Consider the following 23,936-nt stretch of genomic DNA (forward strand, 5'->3'; position numbering starts at 1 on the left):
CCGTATCAACTGCTTTATGAGATGTTTGCCCACATATTCACTCATCTTTACATGCTGCAGTGAGGCAGTCTTGACAAAGCCAGCCTATAACTGCACAAGTCTCTAGCAGTTAAGCATTCCATTTCCCCTTGCCAATTCTCCAAGTCATGCAACATTTTAAAAGTTATTAAATTCTAAATAAAGGAGATTGAGGATGCCAAATTATATTCTGTGCTAAAAATGGCAATCAATATTTGTCAAGACAATAATGTCTTTGAGGCCAGAAGACCATTATACTCTAGACTAATTTTTTTATTTTTTTTGGTAAAGAGACAGTTCATAATATTTTCCAGTAACTGCTGCATCAAACCCAGAGTTCTGGTTGAGCTAGAGCATTTAAATTATCATACCAAATTAGGTATGTTTCTCTCCCAAAATAGAACAGTGTTTTTCCTTATTTATACTGAATTTATGTTTGAAATACAATGCTTTTTTAGTTGAAAACCACAGATGAGTTCATATCAATAGCAGGGTGAAACAACACATGCATGTATACAGCAAGATAGTGAACCATTACTTAAAGCATCAGAGGAAGGCAATACCCGTATACATGAATTATAACCACAATTCCCATGAATCACCCTTTTAATCTATTTTGGTCTGAGATATATATATATTGTTTTTCAATAGGAAGATGGGTAGTTCTTTGTGCAATTATTTTGACAGTCATGTTTATTATGAGAAGTTAATGTCTGTATGCAGCAAATCTGAGAGTGGATTCAGAACCAGCCTTGTAAACGTGCAGAAAATGAGCAGAAAATGTTTATCACAGTATTTTCCATTTTTATGAGGATGCAGTTGGTTATTATGATAAGGTGAAAGGTCTCAAAGCCTTCATTTTTAGGCCACAGGTGTTCTTTGTAGAGGTTTTTTTAATAAAGAGTATTATTAGTCCTTTAAATTAGCTCATATTGAAAGTTACCACATCTGCGTTATGTGGTAATGAAGCCAGGGGGAGGTCATAGCAGGGGACTTGTGCTTGAAGAAAACATCTGGACATTGCTTTGACATTCACTAGCAACTTCTTGTATTTTATTAAGAAGTAAGGAAATTATACTGAAATCAAATGCAAGATTCAAACAATAAATAAAATGAAAATACAGGACCTGAAAAAAAAAAATCTAGCTCTGAACAAAAGAAATCCTTTCCCTTCTTTCACTCCCCTCCCATGAATTCCAACTGATGAGATTAATTACTGGTGCAAATGGCAGCATCAGTTAAAAAAAAAGTTAAACCGGTATTTAACACATATCAATAACACTACAGTAATTCTGTCTTTCACAGAATAAGCTACTGTCATTTTAAATAAAGCATTTTTTGTATTGTAATTTTTTTCAGCTGTCATTTTTACTGTTTACTACTTCATTTCAGAAAGAGGTGCAATGACCTTAGGAAGTCCTCGACCTTTACAGAGGCATTTTTTTCCTCCGCTTCCCCCTCACTGATATAAGGAGAGACTTTGTTTCCTGTTCAAAATTACACCTATTACTTCCACTGATGGAAGTAAGGAAAAGTTGATTTGCAACAAAAGGAGGATTGAAAAGCCAGCAAAATCCTCAAGTGGAAGTTGCAGAGTAACTGCATGGTGGCTCTTAATCATCATGGCTGACAACTAAATATTTAGGAACTATCACATTAACAAACTTGTCTGGGCCCGATGACTGTTCGGCTCCATAGTGCACCCAGCTAGGAATGTTTATAGGGCAATGGTTACAGTACACGTCAGAAATCCTAAACAGCGTAGCATATCCAAGCTCACTCTATCTTATTGTTTTAAGCATTTGCTTACAAATGCAAATGACATTTCTATTCTATTCAAGTTCTTATACCATACTCATCACTGCAGTAACTGAGCGTCTTCCAGCACCACAGTAATCGGTCAGGTCATTTCTCCCCTCAGGCAGGGAAGCACGTACGTATCAATGCATTGTTTTAATGCCAGTTTTCTATTCTTACAAATCTCAGTTTTAATATCAAGAACCTTTCACTGACACTTTCAACACAGTGTATACCTTCTGCAAATTTATTGCATTTCTGGCCAGAAAGCCCAATGCAAATTCTAAAGGCCTATACATATATTTGGTTATAGCTATATGAAATTATTACAGGCAAGCTATACTCTAGCTCGCCCCTCCCCTCCAAAATCACAGTAGCTGCAAACGAATTTCACAATACTGCATAACAACATCTTCTAGAACAAAAAGCATTTTATGTGAATGTGACATGCAAATATTAAGACAGGACACCAGACTTCTTTTATTTCCCTTTCCCACTGGGTTTTTTATTTTATAGCATTTGCATTAGGTAATCAACTGAAACACTTCAACAACAGAAAGCTGGCAGCATAGTAAGGAAAAATGGAGATTATTTCTCAAACAGCTGTGACAAAATGGTTTCAAGTTGGAATAGTATTGCACAAATGAATCAATTTACGGAGGGTGAGTGGGAGCGAGCATCTTCAACATGGATTGTGAGGAAAAAAGGCACTATTTAGCTGTGTGTGTTTAAAAAAGAAAAAAAGTCATGAAGCACAATCCATGTTTCTTAAAATTACATTCAGTACTGCTTTAGAAATACTCACAAACCTGTCTCTCTTTACAGAAGCTACAGAAAGCTGCTGATGTAAATATCAGACAGTACAAGTGTATGAACATTTATAATTATGCTCCAGAAAAGTCTTGGGAAGAGGGCTCTTTCTATAAGTACTGCTGCAAAGGTTACATAGTTGCATAGGCTTACAGTAAAGGAAGCATCCATGCAACTAAGCAGCTTTACAGTTTCCTTAAGTTTAACCTCTAGTAGTCATAAAATATGCTCTAATTTTGAAGAGCTAAATTGGCAGTGCACTTGAACCAGGCTTTTCCAGTGACTGCTTAAGCAGCACAGTTCAGACAGAGTCATCCGTATACCTTCCTGTCATATACACATTTAGCAACACCAGGTAAACTTAATGGAAAATTTTAACAGAGTTATAAAAGAAAAGAACTGAATTTTCCCTGATAGAAAATAGAACTGCGTCAAGACCATAAATAAGCAAATATTAATTCCCGGAAAGTAAAAATAGCTATGGATCTTCAGAAGAATTATACCGAGAAAAGGCATTTCAAATGACCAGGATGGGCTCTCTCCCATATTGTATAGCTACAAATTTTCATGCCTATTTGAAAATGAAGCCATGATCAGCGTACCATTAATAGAGAGACTGCTTGAAAATCAACCCAGAGCGAGCGGCAATGTGCACGTAGGACATTCTGCACCCTAGCCTTATGTCTGCTTACAGATGCACTAACCAAATAAGAGTGAAATTCTTGTTGCATGGCTGCAGAATTATTACCGGAAGTAGCTAAAAACACTGTTGCTCTCCTGTCAAAACTGCCCAGTGCATCACAAGTGCTCCAGGCATGCTGTGGTTATGGCTATGTAGTTACCAGCGCAGCAGGACCTACCACCATTATGCTGATATCAAGAGTTTCAACAGGGCTACAGTTTTGCACAAAATCTGGCTGTTACTTTTGTACAAAAAGTACAGAACAGTGTAACAAAACCTACTCTCAACTATATATATATACACACATATATATATATATATATATATATAAGCATTTCAGCACCTTTCAAATGAACTTAGCCCTGCAAAAAGCAACCTCACTCCTGTGCAGAGACTACAGTTCCTTCAGTTAAAAGATCCGTGTTCAGGAGGCTGCATAGTAAGTTTACTGATCATACAACCTGCAACAACAAAAATCCATGTATTGCTGCTTTTTGTTATAAGTCATTAAGGGAAAATACACATGAGAAATTGTGTTTACATACTGTAAAATATTTTTAATACCAACAACTTGGATTGTTTCCGTTTCCAAATAGAAGATGCATAGAGCAGGTTATTAAAAATCTGTAAAGCTCTTTTTCCTAAACTGTCTTTTAAGAAATCCAAGTTTGATAGTTCTGAATTCAAAGGATTCTAAAAAGTTCACAGTTGACTTCATGGTTGCACTAGATATAAAAGTAGGCAGTCTTGATTCCTTCTGTGTTCCACAGACAATAACATTTTCAGATTATGTCTGGAATGAATACTTCTCCAATTGTAGCTAGCATTTTTAAAAAATATTCCTAAAATTCTTGTTTGTCTCAACCCTGTCAGTTTACAGCAAAGAACAGGAAGTGATATCTGATTAAATAAAAGGTGTTTTCTCATATGAACTATGAAAAATATATTGCTTTTTTAGAAGTAAAAAAAATTGCATTGTTCTATTATTTTTGTTACTGAAGACTTGTAATTAAGAAGTTCTAAATCCTGGAAGGAAAAAAAAGAAACACAACTTTTAAAATTGCTTATAGAATAGAAGAGGTTTCTGTAGACCCTACTGAAATCAGTAGAAGTTTTGCCTATTGTTTTCTTGTTGATACAGAAGCATTTGTCTACATATGTATTTCATTACTTAGATGAATGTTGTAAGTTTTCACTTAGTAAGCTCTTCTCCTCTCTTAGAGGTGCTGTTCTGAAAATTCTGAAGGAGACTCAAGGAGGTAAACTGATTCAAATTATTCTGAAGGAAAAGTCAAATGTAGTCAAAATAAAATCATAAAACTATCACTGAGTGGATAACCTTTCCTGGGATTATAAATATCCATTTTATTTAAAGAAGTTACTGCTTTCTTATGGAAGTTTTTAGATCTCCATTAGCTGCTTCTTTATATGACTCCTCAGTTCCTTTCTTTAGCTAGGAAACATGTCTTCATGTGTGGACTAACACATTCTATTCCCAAACATGTTAGCATTATTAATGATGTCAATAGACAAGAACTAGAACAGGAAATCTTATGCATAGTTCATGCTATATAAATGGTAAGCTATCAGAAGGAACTTCCCTGATATTTGGGAACAACAAAGAGAGATCTATTTTTAAAATTCAAAGGGAAAAATCCAAGAAAACAAAGAAAATGCAAGATGTACTTGATAGTCTCTCATTATCCTCTCTGTAATTGGGCTGTTGCTTTTGGCTGCAGACATACAGTTCACAGACCATTTTCCATTTCCTTTGTTTTCATTACAAGAACAAGCTGGTTAAATAAACTCCACTTGGTAATTTTAAACTAAGCCTTCAGCATCATCCCTTAGGAATTTAAACCTTTACCACCATTCCTTACTTCGTCTCCTCAGTGCCTTCCCCCATCTAACCCTGTGAAAAGCACTTTAAGAAAAGGCAGGTGTAAGATGTGTAAATACTCAGATCTTTAAGAAAATTCAATAGGAAACAAATTCTTGTAGTTCACCACTTCCATTTGCTATAATGCAGTGGCCCCAAACACCTGTTCTCAAATTTCAATTTACTTTACCTGCCAGGTGTTTCATATTGTTAATAATGGCAACTCACAAATTTACAATAGTCACATAAGGCAGTTAGATAAATACAATTATGTCAATCAAGTTCACTGCATCTTTCTCAACCAGACTACACATGACATTTTTCTTCTTGTTCTCTTGCCATAATAAAAGGATGAAAACTACATTTCTGTAAAGAGAATCCCTGGACAACATTCTGGTATTGAAGTCAGAGAGGTCACTGAAGTGCATTTCAGCAATGTCCAACAGTTAACTCAACCAGGAAGTAGATGTGATGTTTTTCACTTCACACATAACAGAACTGGTGCAAAACCCCACTTTAAACTAGTTACTTTAAACCTTTTGGTCCAAATACATAAAATAAGCAGTATTTACAGCATTTTACTCCTTTGTAAATGCAATGCTTTAAAACACATTATAAAGCACCTTAGTAAAAATATTCTACAGATAAAAGTATCGAAGTAGTAGGAAAACCCTAACCATACCACAGCTCACTAATGGAGTCATAATATGGATTCACCAATACCTCGGATTACAATTATTACAAAGAATCCATGGAGAAACTTAATACTGAGTTTACGATTTTCATACCACTGTGTAAGGATCAACTAGAACTGCAGACAATACCAACTTGCTTTGTAGTTTTCCCAACCTCAGTCAGTGGTGGTGGGGATAAAAACCAAAACAAAACCCCCACTGCTCTGATTCTTTAACTTTTTACAATATCAATGTGGAAATGATATTTTAACACTAATGATTAGTTGTAGTTTTTTAATAAAACCACATATATAAATATGGGCAATTCCAGCAACAGCAGCATTTCTCAGCAGAACATCATTAACCATCCCAATTAAGATCAGGTGACATGATTCACAAAAACAAAGCACAGATGTCAACCAGTTATTAACACTACTTATATTGTATACAACCAAAATTTCCATGTTGAAAGCTGGGAAAAATGATTTCCTCTTCACAGAAGTATAAATGAAAATAAATTCCTCTGAAAATTAAAAAGAACATCAACAGAAGCATTTTTTGTTTGTTTATATTTTCAACTAGAACTGCTGTGTATGAATTGCTCTGAATTGAAGTGTAGATTTTTTCAGGTAAAGGATATTAACTCCCACTGAAAGTATTACTTAGATAAAAGAAATTAAGCACTTGCTTCTGGATTACCAACATAGTTAGCCAGTATCCAATGCCCTGGAGGTGATCCACAGCCCACTTTTTTTCACATCTGTGAAGAAACTTCTTGGAGGTCAACAAGCAATCTAGTTTCCATGGCTGAGGACTAAGATGATGATGTGACCAAAGACTTAGGTCCATAAATCTAACAGTATAGTGTTCTTAGTTTGATTTAGGGTAAATCTTTTCATAGAAAAAGTTCTGAGCCAGAATATACAATTCTCCATCTTTTTCCCGAACTGCATGTGCTCTGACAAACTGAAATTGCTCCAGTGCAAATTCATAGAACTCATTCTCCATTTTCCAGATTTCAGACTGTTGTAGCTTGGCAATAGTTTCTTTTGTGGGAAGTTTTTTCTCTGTTGTTTTCCTAAGATGAGACTTCTTTCCTGAATTCAAAATGAAAGCAGTAACTTCACTTTAAAGTTCACGTAATTAAAAAATGTTTAGAGTCCTTTTATTTGCAGAGTTTTATACTCTCAGCATGTTGATAAACTGCATTAGAAGTGACAGAATTTAATCCAGAATTTATTAACATAACATGTGGGGTTGGAAAATTGCAGTCTCTCTCACTAAATGTTAATGAATTTTGCATCCGTTCTTTCAGTTCTTCCTCCTTATTCTAATAAACCCAGGGAATGAACACTTAATTTAAGGAACAAGATCACTCCATGTAATGTACTTGAAGCAAGATTGGTCTTTCAAAATTAATTATTTAGATGTTAATCTGGTATCAAATGTTAAGAATTTTAAAAACTGCAGAACAAGATACTTCTTTCATGAGACCAATACGATGACAGCATTTTCCCTAAGAAGTGCTATCTGTTGCTTTGTAATAAACTTGTTAATACTACACATCTAGGCTCTATACATCAGACCATTTTCTCCCTCTATTTACAGATAGAAGCGCTGCTAAAATGGACCTTTTCTTCATCCTAAATTGCATGGCCAGCTCCTAGAAAATGAGCTACTAGCTATATAACAAATGTCTTATTATGACTCCAGGAAGATAAGCATGTGCTCAGGCCTTTGTACCCCCTTGGGCCTTTTTGCACAGCCAAGCACATTGCATCAAGCACAGCTAATTTCAGCAGGGCTTCTGAGGAAATGAAAATCTGCCCCTTCCAGCTATTTTACAAAACTGAAGCCCCTGCAAGACCTTTCAAAAATGTTCTGATAAACACCTGTTACAGCTTTTTTTAAGTGTAGTATATACCTACAGAACTACCTTTACCCCAACCTTAAGTATTTACAGTTTGTGTAAGGCAGGAAGATACTTGGGCTGCCCTCAAAAATTTGTACTGAGAGTGTTTTAAAGAGTTTGTCTCTTCTGTAGGAGCATCAGCCAAGTGAGAAGCAAACCTGGCAGACACTCAAAATGCTTCATCTAGATCTAAAGAATTCACATTTAAAAAAGTGCTAAAAGGATGAAAAATCCATGGATATAAACCATTTAAATACCTGTCCGGTATAGTTCTGTGGCACCCCTGAAGAACCGGGGCAAAGCTGCCTCCAATAACATGATAAAGTCTTCAAGCTCTTCAGTAACTCCCACTAGGAAGTATTCATTAATCAGATTGTATTTGGCTTGTTCCAAAGCCCATCTGCTTCCCACATTCCTAAAATGACAGAGAACAATTACAGTGAGTTCTGATGTCAGCCAACAATCCTTGGTCCCTAGATGGAGATTACTTCATGACAGGACATTTGTATAGGCAAGACTCATTTCAAGTTATAACCATTCCTAACCTCATTTCCCTTTCCAGTTTCTCTCATCTGTGTTCTTATCTGAAAATTTGACTCCTCTGGTTATTTTGACTCATCCACAAATGTGTGTATATCCACCATGTGTGTATATGGTTACTCTCTCTATTAATGCAATTTTTGAAGGATTTACACTTTCTCAATGTCAATATTCAGTCCCCATTTTCACATTAGACACCCGGCACGGTTATGGTAAGAAAACACCTTTCCTTTTGCATCCTACTAGCATAATTCTGAACTAGAAAGTCATTGCGCTTAACGAGACTTCCCCACTGAACAACAGGCAAAAATTAAACTGACATTTTTTTCTCCTTTTTGTATCTCTAGACAGAGTGAAGAGATAGGTTCAGAGTTCCTTCTTTCTCTGCTTTTCCACTTGGCCCAGGTGCAGATAGGTCTGACCAACAGGCACTGAAAGAAGAACTCCAAAGTGGCCATTTACTTTGCTTATGTTTGGATGAACAGTACCTCTGACAAATAATTGCCCTTGATTTCACTCAGAATCATCGCTTTTTATTTTGTTTTCTTTTAGTTTTCTACAGAAATTTTTTTAAAGTCTGTGCCATTGTTATAAAACATGCTTCATCTATAGACAGACACTATTTGCCTTTGTTTTGGTTTCTACTAAGCAGTATTGACTACTGGATGTCTGGTAAAGATTTAAGAAGATAAATTTATCCTGATATCTATTATTTTATTCTACCCAGAAACTCTAGGAGCTTGAACAGAGTATCTCCATTCAGAAAGACGGATATTATAGCCTGACATAAGAGAAAAATGTCAAGGCTCCAAACCTACAAAAATTATTTTTTAAATTGAAAACATCTGTTTTCCCTCATAGCACTGCTGATGCAGTGTCCATACATATTGCTTGTTTAAAGAACTGGAAGACTGTTTCACTAAAATGCATCTTCAAAAGAAAATACATTACTAAAGTACCTGGTGCTTCAATCTGTCCAGTCCCTCACACTTTCCCCAACTGTGCTACGTATTCAAATTTGTTAAGATTAGATTTCAGCGCTGATATACTTGTCTAACAACTTAAGGTACTTTTATCTCCCTACCAGCATTCAGAGCTGTGGCCACAGAAGAATGGAATTTGAAGCCAAAGTTTCTCTGGAGCACAGTCTGAACCTCCAGCTGCCACACATTCATCAAAGGTCTGGAACAAAGAAAAAATTGAGCTGAGTTTTAAAATCTAGTACATGTATCAAACATCTCAACCTGGTTAGTTGCTAAATGTAGCAGAAAAATGCAAGATATGATGTGAAATAAAAAAAAGGTAAATTTTCAAGCCTTGCTTTCATGGTATTATTAGGAGGAGCTATTTGTCTTAATTAAAACAGTAGTGGGACAGTCTCTCATGATAAGTGAAAGCAAACTGTTCACTCATAACAGAATATTCCATGCAACACTGCTCTATGTGTATAGACAGCTGTAGCAACACCGAGTTTCAACTGCAGTAACAGAGTTACAATAAAAACGCCATGAGCATTGGAAAGAATTTCTAAACATTTTACCTGGCCACCAGAAAGAAGTATTTATTACATTCCTAATCAAGATATAGGCCATTATAGGATAGATTTAAAAAAAAAAAATTAATAACAAGTAAGTGATCACACTGACAACTTTTTAGACTGTTTCTTCTGTAGAGTTACAAGTTTCTGTTCAAAACAACTATGTAAAAATATATTTGCTTCATTATTCAGTGTTAGAACAAGGAAAATGTCCTTTGCTTCTATTCTGAGGTGAAGTTCCTGAGATAATCTGAAAAACTTACTGATACCAGGCCAAAGCAGGGATTAACCTGTGGTGTCTTGTTCACATTGCACTCTGAGTTTAGAATAGATCATACATGTCACATATCACAGATAAAAGTGCAGCTTAGCTAGGAAAACAAGACATTGGTATGCTTTCTCTAGCATAGTCCTCTAGAGAAATTCTGCACTGATCTATCATGAGTACTTTGTAACATCAATATTACCTAAGAAATAAATTGTTTAAATGCACCTCCTGCTTTATGAATGTATATACTAAATATAAACTGTCATCTGTCAAAAGAAAAGAGTTCTTTGCTTACACCTGCAGGTTATTTTATAGTTAATACTCAAAAGCAAGCAATTAATTTTCTAAGCAAGATGAAACAGGACAGGTCTCCTCCACTTCCTCTTATATAATTACCTTGACTACTCCATCCAGAGATTTTATTATAAGAAACACTTGTCTTTACAGACTGTTCTTGGAGGCGAGCTACCTATAACTTTGGAAGCACAGGGATATAGAAAGAAAATTAATGAAGAACTCTTCCATATAAAGGCTGTGGTATGGACTGGGAGGGGGCGAGGGTGTAAAGTACGTTGAGATTCCTTTCCGCTTAACAAAGGAACAATTGACTTCCATTAGAAAGATTGCATTTTTGACCCTCTCTGCTTTTCATTTGAAGAGCTCTTAAGTGACTGTGCTATAACAGAGATTAGAAGAGATATCAGTGTTATAGACACTGTGATTGGGCCAATCCATTTTTGAGCTTACTGAATTTTCTATCTAATGCCTTTATAATACCATACCACCAAATCATCTCTGTAGTCAGTTCTATGAATATACATTTTTTAAGCTTAATTTCAATTTGTTCTGCTTGAATCTTTCCTCTCCTTATGCTGCAGAATGACTGGACAAACTGAAATGCAGTAGCTGAAGATGGCGCCAAAACCTAAGTAACAGAGGAGCTGTTAGTTATCAACTGGAAAGAGGAATGGTCTGTTTCCAAGATTTAAAAATACTATTTAGATGGGGAGGAATCACAAAAGATGAGTAGTCACATTTATTAGTTGTTATTGCGTGTATAGATTAAGTTGTATTCAGTGTGATTTCAGCTTAGTTATTTTTAAAATGTCTCTTGGTATTCGCACAGTGCTACACTAAATTGCCAACATTACAGAAAAACTCCATCAGTTTAAGAAAATATTGCCATTAAAATTTTAAAAAAGTGTTTGGCTCTGTAAAATACAAAGACCTCTTACATTTTATAAAAGCTTCCACACTGTTCAAACTATAGTTTTATAAATTATATTCATATACTTCATACCCTACTTTTCTTACTGATTTAAGAAAATTCTAAAGCAACATGCTCCAACAAACATCTTACTGCAAACAACGACAGTGGATGTATAAATTCTTTCCAGAATAAGTATGTTTTGGAGCCTAAGTAACGTTACCATTCTGAAACTGTGTTAGTAATCAAGATTTGACCGTGCTAACCTAAACTACTCCTATAGCCACCTAAGACAGATTGAAGAAGTACAGAAACGTATGATTCATACTCCATTCTTTTCAAGCAGACACTTTATACAATTCCATTGCAATATTTACATTAAAAAAAAAAAGAGTTGCTAATTATAAAAAAACCCAAACATCAGCACCAAAGCACCAGCAGTTCTACAGCTTCTTATGAAAAATGTATCTCTTAGTCTTCAACAAAAATCATAGAATCACAAAATGGTTTGGGTTGGAAGGGACCTTAATGATCACCTAGTTCCAACCCCCCTGCCATGGGCAGGGACACCTTCCACTACACCAGGTTTCCCCAATCCCCATCCAACCTGGCCTTGAACCCTTCCAGGGAGGGGGCAGCCACAGCTGCTCTGGGCAGCCTGTGCCAGGGTCTCACCACCCTCACTGGGAAGAACTTCCACAGGAGGATAAGCTTAACTTGATACTTACAACTCTGGATACCTGAAAATATTTTAAAATTTTATTTATGGCTTTTAATAAATTGAAACATAAAGTAAATTTATAAGGTTACAAAGAACATACTTAAAGTTACACTCTGATTCAATGTAGACACGAAGGAGAAAATATAACTTACAAAGCCACCATCATCACCAAGGCTGATACCAAGAACTACTCAGCTTTTACCAGGACATTTTTAAAAATTGTTTTCACATTAACTTTAGTAAGAACAACATATATAATAAAGTGTACTTTACCTTTTTATCCCCCTGTTTTCGCCTCCGTAGCCCTGGTCTGTAATCATCACCAAAGCGCAGAAAGTAATAGTAAGAAACTAGTCGTTCTATAGGATCTCTTATGACATTTATGTAAATTGGTTTCTTTTTAACACCAAATCTAAAGTGAAAGAGGAAAAAATGTCTTTTAAAGACCAAATCAAAGCTTCTTATCTAATACTGAAAAGTATGTCTCTATCGATACAATGGAAATTCATACACAGAGAAGTTTAACCATCACTTCCTCTCATCCTCACATCCAGTGTGTTATGTGGATGTGAAAGTCAGTTCAATTTCAGTTTTCCTAGGATTGTGATTTTAGTTTAGTTTTGTTTGTTTGTTTTTTTTTATTAGAGAAACAAACAAAACTGAAATATTCTTACACAATAGATACTAAAAATGTTTATACAACCATCTTGACTCTAGCAATTCCTTACTTAGTCTAGCAGCCACGTACATGTTTGTAACAAGTGCAATGAAGTCTGATATTGAGTTCCTGCCCTCCTGAACTGTGCTATGCAATGCTGCAAGTGGTCTTCCTGGCAGGTCTCCAGTTGTCAGAGACATGAATTGTAACAGAAGGAAGACAGAGCTCAGAGCCCATCCATTGCCTGGGTTGAATCCATATGGCTATGCTTATTAAATATAACCCTAAGATAGTATCTGTAACCATATTAACTTCTCTATCTAAAGATATAAAATGTTTCCTTAGACATTTACCCTAAGCAAATTTTGATTTACTGTGGTACAAATAGCAAGACTGATTAAATGAGGTGGTAAGCTCACAGGACATATGAGAAAGATTTCAATAACCAAAACTGTTTTGTGCAAATGCTACTCTTCAATGATCAATGTTCGAGACAGCTTTTACAATACGTTTCTCAGTTTTATTTTCTTTTCCAGTTGAGACACTATTGTAGCAAATAAATATGGTATCCAAACATTAAAGAGGTTATATCACAATGGAGATCGCAAGAGTGTCAAGTTCCCTGAAGTAAAGCCAGGAGATCCACTGTTCCCATGCAAACTGGGAAAGTGTTCTGCATTGACAGAGGACCATTCAGGCCTCCTAGCTTGGCTAAAACAGAGAGTGCTTGCAGTTTTAAGATGTAGTACCATTACTGTTGAAGTGATCCACTGTAAATTATAAGACCAGATAAGTTGAAAAGCTGAAGAACAGAAACATAGAATAAACAGCAGAAATTAGGAAGTTAGAAAAAAAAAAAAAAAAAACAAACCAAACAATTAAAAGGCATTACTTTGGCAAAAGACCAGCACTACAGATACAGAAACTGTTAAAGGCTACAGAAAGAGCAATTGATTCTTCAGGTGTTGCCAGGAGAGTACCAATGAATCAGACTGCAGCAGTTAAAGGCGGCATTGCTGATATCTGTCTGTATGCCAGCTCTTACTCTCCAAAGTCTGCAAAATGTGTGTGAATGCTTGATCCATTCTGATGCAAAGTCCAGACTGTGAACTGCACCCTCTTTCAGGTCCACTGAAATGCCCGAGACATGCGTGTCCCCTTCTACAGACTCTACTGCAAGTGTTGTATAAGGCTGTAACAAACCATTATGATATAGTAGCAGCCTCAACCAGTAATATGTATCTGTGGGTTAAAGGAAGGTGTTAAAGTCCCTGGAAATGTTTGTGCTGGATTTAATATTCATATGGATTACACATGACATCACAAAACTAGCTTCAGTTACAATAACATAAGCCACTTACTATTGTAACTTTATTAATAATGATAATGATTTGGCAATTGCACTGTCAAAGAACTTTTTTTCCAAAAATTTAGCAGGGAAAATAGGGAATAAAGGATCAGAAATTAAAACAAACAAACAAACAAACAAAACAGAAAACCCCCTTTTATTACTGTAATTTCTATATGGATGGGCTGTTATAACTTGTCCTCAGTACTGTAAAACATTGATTAAATCCAGTGCTTTAAAAACTTCAGCATTATTTAAGAGGTACTTCTGATATTTGACAGTGGACCCAAGCCTGATGTCTGCATATAAGCAGGCATAGACTTTTCTGAAATATTTTACACTTCTCTACTACAAGCCTGTTCACTGCAAGAGCAGACCTCACAGCCTTAAAAATGTGGACCGTGCCAAGCACAAGAAGAGTATCCATGATATTATTTTAATAGTGAAAACCTGAAATATGAGAAAGCAAGCTGTTATGAGAAAATAAATAATTTAGGTGAAAGGATAACAAACAGCAAACAAAGGATAACAGAGTCCTAGAAGGAAGTTGCAGGTGAAAGAAATCTGTGAAATTGCTTAGATGCCTTCTAGATATTAAATAATTATTTTAGTTTAAAAAGTTCCTGTATCTGAAAATGCTTTTAGCTTTATGAAGTCAGTAATGTATAAAATAACATTCACCTTTGCTGTTTCAGAAAGCTGTTATTCAGTTCAAGGTTTTATTAATGTTGCAGCATTTTAAGATTAAAAGGCAGAAAGGAAGCTAATGGAATTTGATATGTTTTATTTTATTGATTTACTTGTAATTAAGACTTGTTGCCCGTTACTTTGTGTAAACTTCAAGCTTTTACTTGGTGCCACTGGTAAATTCCAGATACTACTGTAGCTTTTAGCATTTTCTATTATATAATATACTGTACTGGAAATCTATGAAACTCTCATTTCCCCTTCTCATTTTTTATAGTAGAGAACTAGAATTAAAAATCAGTGTACATAATAGAATGAATAATTGAAAGCAATGACTAAACAGAAATTATTACACACAAAAAACTCATTTCATTAAATAAATGTTTTAATACACAGAAATGTAACACTGCTCAGGATTGACCATCAGCAAGAGGTAAAAGTAGTGGTGCCTACTGTTTCTGCAGTTGAATATGCTGAGATTTGAAAATTCCAGTTTCAGTTTTAAACGATTTTCCACATGATGCAAGTGCAAGATGAAGCACTGCCTAGTAAGCATCTTAAGCAAAACTACCTTGCCAGTTCAAGGGGAGGTTTCATAAGGCTAAGCTACTGAGGATCACTGCCTTAGACATCAAAGCAGAAATAAGACAAAAAAAGAAACACATGGAAGTGGGAATATAAATATGATCCTGAACCTTTGAAGTCACTGAGAGGACCTTTACATAATTTTCTTTTAAATTAATTCTATAATTAGCAGGATTTAACTCCTCAATAATTATTTCAATGGTTTTTACAGCACGTTAAAATACTTTTGGTCAGAAAACCACTTTAAAACGTAACTTTTAATATTTTGATAAATGGTAAAGGGATACGTCGATAGAGAAGAACTACATAACTTAAGACTCAGGTGGTATTATTTGTTATATAAAACATATTTGAAAACAGGTGTCTTAAACTTCCCTGAACAGAAAGTCAATCCTAAGGCAGAATTTCCAGCATTCCAGAAAAAAGCCAGGATATTCAGTAAAACAAGCTTGTATTTCAGACAAGGATATAAACAGTTTTGAAATGAGACTCAGCTACATTTTATAATGCAAGAAGACATGAGAAAACTGTGAAAATCAGAACCAAATATTGCTCATCCTAGTAATTTCAGTGTGTGAATTTTTCAAAACTGTAACTGCCAGTTTCATCACTAGAGGGCACAAATATCCCAGCTGGAACCAAGCAACTTAAACTAATATGCTACTCAACAGATAAATCCAAGCATAACATACTTAGCAAAATCCAAGTAAGATATATGTCCATGGTAAAATCCTGGTTTCATTTCCTTCCAGGATGTCACATTCTTCACAAATCGGACCTGTAAAAGTAGACAGCAGAGGGTGTTTCAGTACAGCTGGAACACATTACGTTTCCCCATACATGGTATTTTCCGGTTTGTAAGTAAAATCTTACAAATGCATTAGAAAAAAAGTCTATTTTGATTATTACCAAAGAATTTGTGCCAGCTAAAATAGACCTTTCTGCAAGCATACAGATGACTCATTTTAAATCACCACAATTTAATAATCAGAAACTAAAAAGCAGAATAGAGCAATCAGAAGGGCAATTCAAGGAAAGCTACCACAGAAACATTAGCAAGACAAACATTTCAATTTTTGTCAGTCCATTTTATTTATAATTTGAAAGGAATGTGGAATTCCATCAGCAATAAGTAGAAATGCAAGTACACCTTTGATAGAATTGTCTGATCTGTATTTAGTCCCTTAAATAAAAGTGTACCAGATTTACAAGCATGTTCTTAGACCTATTTTACTGGGACTTAAGAAAAAAATCTGCTGGTTCACTTGCTCCCCCATCCCAAAATGCAATGCAAGAGCAATCAAGAAATTTTATAAATGTATACAGTGTACATTAGATCTATAGTTTACCATTTTGAAGAGCTACTTTAAGCCTAACATTTCAGTGAAGCTTCCATGCTAAAACATGAAGTAGCCCTTAAACAAGGGCTGATAAAGCAGTTCTCAGCAAATTTCACAAAAACAGGAATAGCTTTACATTTCAGAGAACAAAATAAGATACACACCCCAAACCAGAAAGTATGATCAAATTAAGTGGGACATGCATATCCGGGTATAGCTTGGCTTTATTAGATGAACAGAATATTTTAACATCAAAGCATTTAACTCTGAAAGTTATTTCAAAACTAGTGAATTGGATAATAAAGAAAAGATGATAAATTTATATTGCCTGAGCTGTCTGATAGTGATACGCCATTTCTGAAGCTGAGGATTAGAATACAGCATTCCCTGCACATTTACAATATCTTTTCTCTTACACAGTAACATAGATAACCACAAAGATACTGAGATGAGACAAGAGTCAAAAAAGGGAAGTTTGAGAGCTCAAGACAACACACTAATATTCTGTAAGGTCTAATGGATTGAGAGTGTCCTGAAACATGATATTTATTATTTATTACAACCAACCAATTGAGGATTTTAAGAGGCAAGACTGGCCTGCTGCTGTTTCTTCAAATGTGTAAAACTCACAGTTAAGAGATCGATCACCTTTACTTATTTCTTCAAACACTGGCTCTTGGACTCTCAGGTAAAAGAAATGCATATTACCTTTAAATAACAGGCAGCATTCATTTTTTTCAGTGTACAAGTTTCACAGTCTGTGGCATTTCACAATTTAAACCATATACTGCACAGAAAAACTGTGGCAAATCTAGCTGAAGAGCAATGCACAATGTTATACAATGATGTTTTATAAACTGCACTGGCTTTCTGTATCGCCACAGCACAAACTGCTGATATATCTGTGAGACTTTGAATCCACTTGAACTACCTTTACTGCTACTGAAACAAACTACACTTTCATCAACTGTACCTTTCAAAGATGAATGACAAGATATTTTCAGAGGAGAGACTCAGCTATTAATATTTCTATACCTGGGAAAGAAGTTTCCTAAATGCAAAATATCCTCACCCCGAAACCCCAAAATGTCATGGCTGGTTGACACAACTCTGCAAGAAAACCATGGTACTTATCGTATGTAGTGTAGCATGTATATCAAAATGTACATTTCAGTTACATTTCCATGAACAAGCTTTCTGAAGTCTAGCACCAGATAGATTTCAGTTTCTAATAGACTAGGACTAGACACAGGGAAATGTTAAGTACAAAATTCCAAGGGTCAGTTCCTTCTTACCTCCCCATGTCACCATTTGGCAAAAAAGCTTTGATGTTCCAGTAATAGTTAAAAAAAATCCTTTATTTTCTTTTTCTTACAATGTCATTGCTTGCTAAGGAAATAATTTTTATGAACATAGGATGGATGTTCTAGCCTTTTATTAACTTTAACGCCAGGCAAGCTAAGAGAAACCCTTCTCAGCCTTCTAAGACAGCTGTGACATTTACATCTGCCTTAAGATGGACCAGTAACATGCTGTGCTTCTGAGAACTTAAGTTTTTAACACCTATAACCAGCCTGCAGGCAAGAGATTATTTTCGACACCACCCTCCCCACTCCCTGCTGCTTTGCAGCATTCCAAAAATCAGAATTGTTCCAGGTCACAGACAGTCTAATGAATCTGGATTCACACATTTTAGGGCAGAGATGAATATTGCTTGCTGCTTCATACTGTTAAATATGATCAATTTTATCTTTCTTTTCAGAGCTTAGCAGCTACTGGAGCTTTCAAGAGACCAAGCAAGCTTCTCCATCTGAACCCAACTGAATAAAATTTGAGGTTACTTTAAAAGTTCAGATAGACGTGAATGGAATTCCTGTGAAGTTGTTTTAGGGTGCTTTTATATAATCAGCTACAAAGTTGCTTCACATCCTTTAGTAAGTGAGAAATCAGCTGAGCTTCACTGAATTAAAAAGCCAGATCAAACGTACTCTGGGGGCGTAAGATGTCCTGAAAGGTAAGTTAAATACATTCAGTTTCTAGGACGATAAGAATTTAAAACAAGTCCCAGTGAGCCAAAAGGAAAGAAAAAACAAACCCAGCATACTTGGTCTGAGCAAAAAGCCCAGGGAAATCTGTGTGTGCAAACCAAAGTGATGTAAACTGTTATCTCTGTCCACTAACTCTTCTCTACAGTCTGAACACACGCACACACACCCACCCACACCCGCTCTGTCCCAAAAGGTCATTACCCTGCAGCCTTGTATCACATGGACTTTTGGATACCAAAAAAGCCCCAGATTTTCATGTCACTATATTCTAGTTTTGTTTGTCAATTGTTGAATGACTGACTTAAAATTACAAATAACTGAGGGATGAATGTCACAAGCCCAGTCTGGTGAGGACACATGAGGATTTTGCATTTGAACTACAAAAAAAGAGCTCTCAAGTAAGACTGAAGACCAACACAGTCTCCCGATTAAAGGAAATCTCAGATTCAGATTTAAAGACCGAGCATGATGAGACGACTGAATCAAAATCCCTCTGCAAGAAGGCACTGGTAGCTTAGCTATCCAAATTGTCATACAAGCTAATAACTTATAGTTAGCTCTAAATCAGAGGGTCAGGAATGCTGGAGACAGGCTAGCAGCACACCTTTGGCTGCATGCCATGAGAAATCACAAGCAGGATCAAGGTAAGGGCAGCTGAGAAGCAATTTTGTGAGATGGTGAAAACAGAATGTTCACCAGTTCAGCCATGGCACAGCCAGGATACCCACCCTGCATGAACAATTCTTTCTCAGAAGGAAATATACAATTGGCACATGTATAGCAGTGGACACTAGTACTCACTAAGGCATCTAACTCCAAGAGAAAAATTCTTAATTGTTTAGGAGCACACGACAGTATTTCCACTTCTAACAGAGTCGCTGCAAACTTTTATTTGTTACACTTCTGACAGCCATTGAAACCTTCACCAGAAGAGGAAATAAGTACTACTAACATCACTTTGAGTGTGCTATCCTCTGAAAGGCCACTGTTTTAGAATACATTTGGAAGCAAGATTATATATTTTCACGTCGCTCTTTTGAGAAAAATTGAGAGAAGAACTGCAGGAGAAAAAGAACAAGGAACAGAAAACAGCAAGCTGAGGGAGTGAAATGCTGGATAGTTGTACCATGGCTTTCTATGTTCACAACAACAGTACAGAGAACATGTTCTCATACACCCTTTTCTAACAATATATCAAGAATACATGCTGCAAGGCAGAACTGTAATTTTGTTTTACATGTTTTAGATGTCAATTTCACCATGTAACAAAAAAGATAAAGTTTGTGTGGCTGGTATGTCAACCAACTAGACATAATAGAGGCATACTTTTATGAACAAAACGTATCAGTACCGAAACATGCAAGCAACAAATAAAATCCAACCAACCAACTACTCTGACTTAATGAAAGCAAGTGTTTTTGTTACAGCACACATAGGTCAGAAATGCAACACAGCACTCAGCTTGCTGCAAAGAAAAAGCCCAACCTGTGGAAAGAGGGGCAGTTCCCAGGATCCTGCTGTCAGAGATGCTGCAAAAGAAAGGAGGGCTGCTGAGACAAATTCCATCTGAAACTAAAATGGATGTGTTAGGGACTCTTATTAGATTATCTCACACCAGATACAGATTATATTTGGAGTGGATTTTGAACAGATTTTTTTTTCAGATTGCATTCAATAAGTAAAGGTTTTACATATGGGCAGAGAACTTAAAATCTCTTACAGAATTAGAGTAGTTTGGAAAAAGTACAGCAGAAGAAGTACGTAACAGAGGGCTCACTATTTTACAAATTTATGTCAAGCCCAAGACAATCTTCACTTTTCTTAGAGAGATTTGCTTTAGCAAACAGTATCACTGATAAAACAATTGTGTCTCTATGATGTGTTTATGTATTTTGCTACTGGTGTATATACACCAAATGCACTCAAGTAAGCTATACTGGTGAAGGTGGCATGTGAATATTTCATGCAAATCCAAGCCCACAAAGAATAAACCTCATCAGCTACTGCTCAGCACCCACCCTTGCCATCTCCAGACTTGTGTTATGACTTACAATGGCAAGTTGCTATCTTGATATACTAAAGATAAATAATTATTTCTTCTTCTTTGAACAACTATGCAATATATAAAGTTTCTCATTGTCAGCTTCTCCCAGTTAATGGCCACTGAAGAAGAGGAGTACCAATTGTCTAATTAAACAACATAATTTACCACTTTGGACAATAGCATAGTATCAAAAGAAGGTAGGACTGCCAGTATTGTCTACATGCCCAGTACTGATGAGATTTGCATTTTTCAATAGGTAATTATTAGAGGGAAGATGAGGAGGAGAGCTTCTCTTAGACAAAACTAAACCAGTAAAGAATAAACTTGATTTGAATGAAATTCAAACAAAAGGAGAAATTTAAGGCAAGGTTGCCTATGTTTAATTTATACCATCAATGGCTAGCTCTCCTATCCTTCAGGACAGACTACTACAATTCAAAGAGATACCATGACACAGACAGAATCTGTATTTGGAAATGTGGCACTAAGTATGACTGACTTGAGCATGATTTTTTATTAACAGATACAGGCTTGTTCAATCTTCTGATAAATCACTCTACTGTTAGTGCACAGGTCATTAGTACTTGTTCTGTGCAGTGGACAGGACTACAGGGATGGCTACCAGATTTACTCTTAGTAATTTCAGTAATCATGTATGAGAATATCACTTTCATATTAAGGAAAATACTTCACAACAGCAAAAACCCAACAGTAACACAACCCCACTATCACAAACCAGGTTCCCAGTCCCACCCCAAGTACACTCTGTGTGCCCTGCACCGAGATCCCTACCTCAATCCTTCTCCCACACACAGAACTGAAAGTGGAGGGCCTGTTACCATCTGCTTCCCTTCGCCCCACTCCAGCAGCTGTGCTGAGCTGCTTCTGCCTGTAGGCACGCATTTAAAGCCTCAGCGCTGACATGCTGCAATGCAGAACAGCTCCTGCCTCTGCTGCATATCATCTTAAGATGATCAGCATACAATTGGTAGTACATACCTGAGAGTTTGGAAACATTTGTTTTACAAACAGGGATGATAACGCAGTGAGTTTCAGACCTCTGACCTGGGTTCCCTGCATGTCCACTCACGGCGAGCAAAGAAATATTATTTCAAAAAATAAACCAAAAAATCTACTCCCTCATCGCACCCCAAGAAAAATAGAGCATTGATTCTTCATCATCTTTTTTCAATACTCATCATCTGATGCAGTGGTAGCCATGATCATTTCTACCCTGGGACTGCACTGATTTTAGGGAGATCTTTAAGTGGATGCAAACTGACTCATCCTTTAAAGTGCAAGCTATTTACAACCACTTCTTTCTACCCATTTTTGATTACCTGTGAGACCTGACCAGACCTAGTAACAAAGACTGAAGTACAGCTCTGACAGCATAGCACAGTGCCTGCACCACTCAAAGAGGAAATCACATAAGACTGCATTCACTGCAGATAGAGATGACAGGCAAATACTATTACACAGCCAAAAGGCAGACAGTTGACAGTACAATAAACTTACAGTTATAACAACAAAGGTAATTTCTGCCCTAGCTGTGTCTCTTTTTAACTTTGTTTTGGTCCAATAAACAGATACTTACCAACTCCAGTAGCCCAGCAAAAACCTAAACCTATTATTTAATAAATAATATTAATTCCCAACAAAGAAAATATAAACACATTAGAATTCATTTATATTGGAAAATGTAGCATAAAAGCCAATCCAATCAGACCATATAAGTTTGCAATAGCAAAAAAGTTTTCTATATTTTCCCCTTGTTTAATAAAGACATCCCAAATGCAGCAGCTTACCTGATCTTGCAGAGACATGACAGGGTTATTTTTGGTTGTATTGATATGTAGAACATGATATTTATTCTTTGCACAAAGATCATAGGCAATATTTGTGAAGGATGTGCTGGCAGTCTTAGGTACTCTGTTGTAAATAATCACCACATCATCTTCTTCATCTAGTGTCACATCTTGTCGGGGGCCATCTACTGTATGACGTTGTTCTATTTCTCTGACTTCATGTCTTGCAATAGCCCTTTCTGTTAAGGATGACAATACAAAATTTCAATGTAAATATCACCAATTTTGAATTTCAAAGCATAGAATACAAATAACCTGGTGAAAAGCAGTAACTCCTCAGCAATGAAGGAAACACTGTCATATATATTTCTGACACATCTGAAGCAAAACTTACATCTATAAAATGTATGAATGATAAAAGGTGAGTTAGTCTGACACAGAACACAAAGACTAGAGAACAATATACTTAGGGAACACATATGGTATTCTATGACTCACAGTAATGTTCTGAAAGACATCTTCTCTAAAAAAAAAACCCTCTATAATGCGCTATCAAAATGGTGACATTCCCCAAATTCCCCAAATAATTTTTGAATAGGTGTTTTATAGAAATTACAATAGAAGGAATAACTCAAGCACTTCGGAGAATATGACTTTTCTGAAAACAGTAATTAGTCAATTAACTGTGTAGAAGCACTGGAATTCAGACTAAACCACTGTTTTGTTATTTCAATTGATACAAACCCCAAGTGTAAAGCATTACAATAAATGGGCTTGCAAAAATTCGATTATATTTATTAATTTCAAGTTTGACAATAACAGAAGCAAGAGGTGCTTATGAAACAGTTAACATTAAGGTGAAGAGTGATCTCTGAGTACTGAAATACATCAAATACATCAAAAAGAAAGAAACATGGAAAAGCAAGCTATGAACAAGACATTTTGGCAAGGTGAGTACATAGCAAATAAACCATTTTTCCTTTTATACAAAGGGCAGTACTTTGAGTAATTGAACTCTGCTTCAAGTGCTAAAAGCCTATTTGGAAAATAAAAACCACAGCATTAGAGCTTTTTTTTTTTTCCTCCTACTGTTGAATATCAAATACTTTTTGCTGATTCAGGCACAGCTTTGTTCTGTTCTAGATAAGTATATACTTTAATACAATTTGTAATACAGATGTCAAAGCATCTTTTCTGATTCGTTTATTGGGATATTGCCTTAATAATGTATTCAAAGAAATCTGTGTTGGCCAACAGTGCAAACCGAACTCAGTACCACAAGAGTAACCTGTAATTCTCCGTACTATATTCTTACACAAGGTATAGCTCATTCTGGATGACATGCTTTTAGAAGTAGCAGCTCTCAACCTTTA

General features: G+C 35.9%; 1 protein-coding gene across 1 annotated transcript in view; it reads right to left on the reverse strand.

Annotated features, from left to right (window-relative positions):
* Window positions 1-2,290: 2,290 nt before the first annotated feature.
* HS2ST1 (heparan sulfate 2-O-sulfotransferase 1) overlaps window positions 2,291-23,936 on the reverse strand; it is an 84,964-nt gene continuing 63,318 nt past the window's right edge. The window contains exons 2-7 of the mRNA XM_042808557.1: window positions 22,564-22,802; window positions 16,016-16,101; window positions 12,319-12,457; window positions 9,397-9,494; window positions 8,030-8,187; window positions 2,291-6,957 (exon numbers count right to left, since the gene is read on the reverse strand). Coding sequence (XP_042664491.1) covers window positions 6,731-6,957; window positions 8,030-8,187; window positions 9,397-9,494; window positions 12,319-12,457; window positions 16,016-16,101; window positions 22,564-22,802 — 947 coding nt within the window. The 3' untranslated portion in view covers window positions 2,291-6,730. The remainder of the gene's footprint in view (window positions 6,958-8,029; window positions 8,188-9,396; window positions 9,495-12,318; window positions 12,458-16,015; window positions 16,102-22,563; window positions 22,803-23,936) is intronic.

Source organism: Tyto alba, unplaced genomic scaffold (assembly GCF_018691265.1).
Source record: "Tyto alba isolate M040663 unplaced genomic scaffold, T.alba_DEE_v4.0 Super-Scaffold_1000006, whole genome shotgun sequence".
NCBI lineage: Eukaryota > Metazoa > Chordata > Aves > Strigiformes > Tytonidae > Tyto > Tyto alba.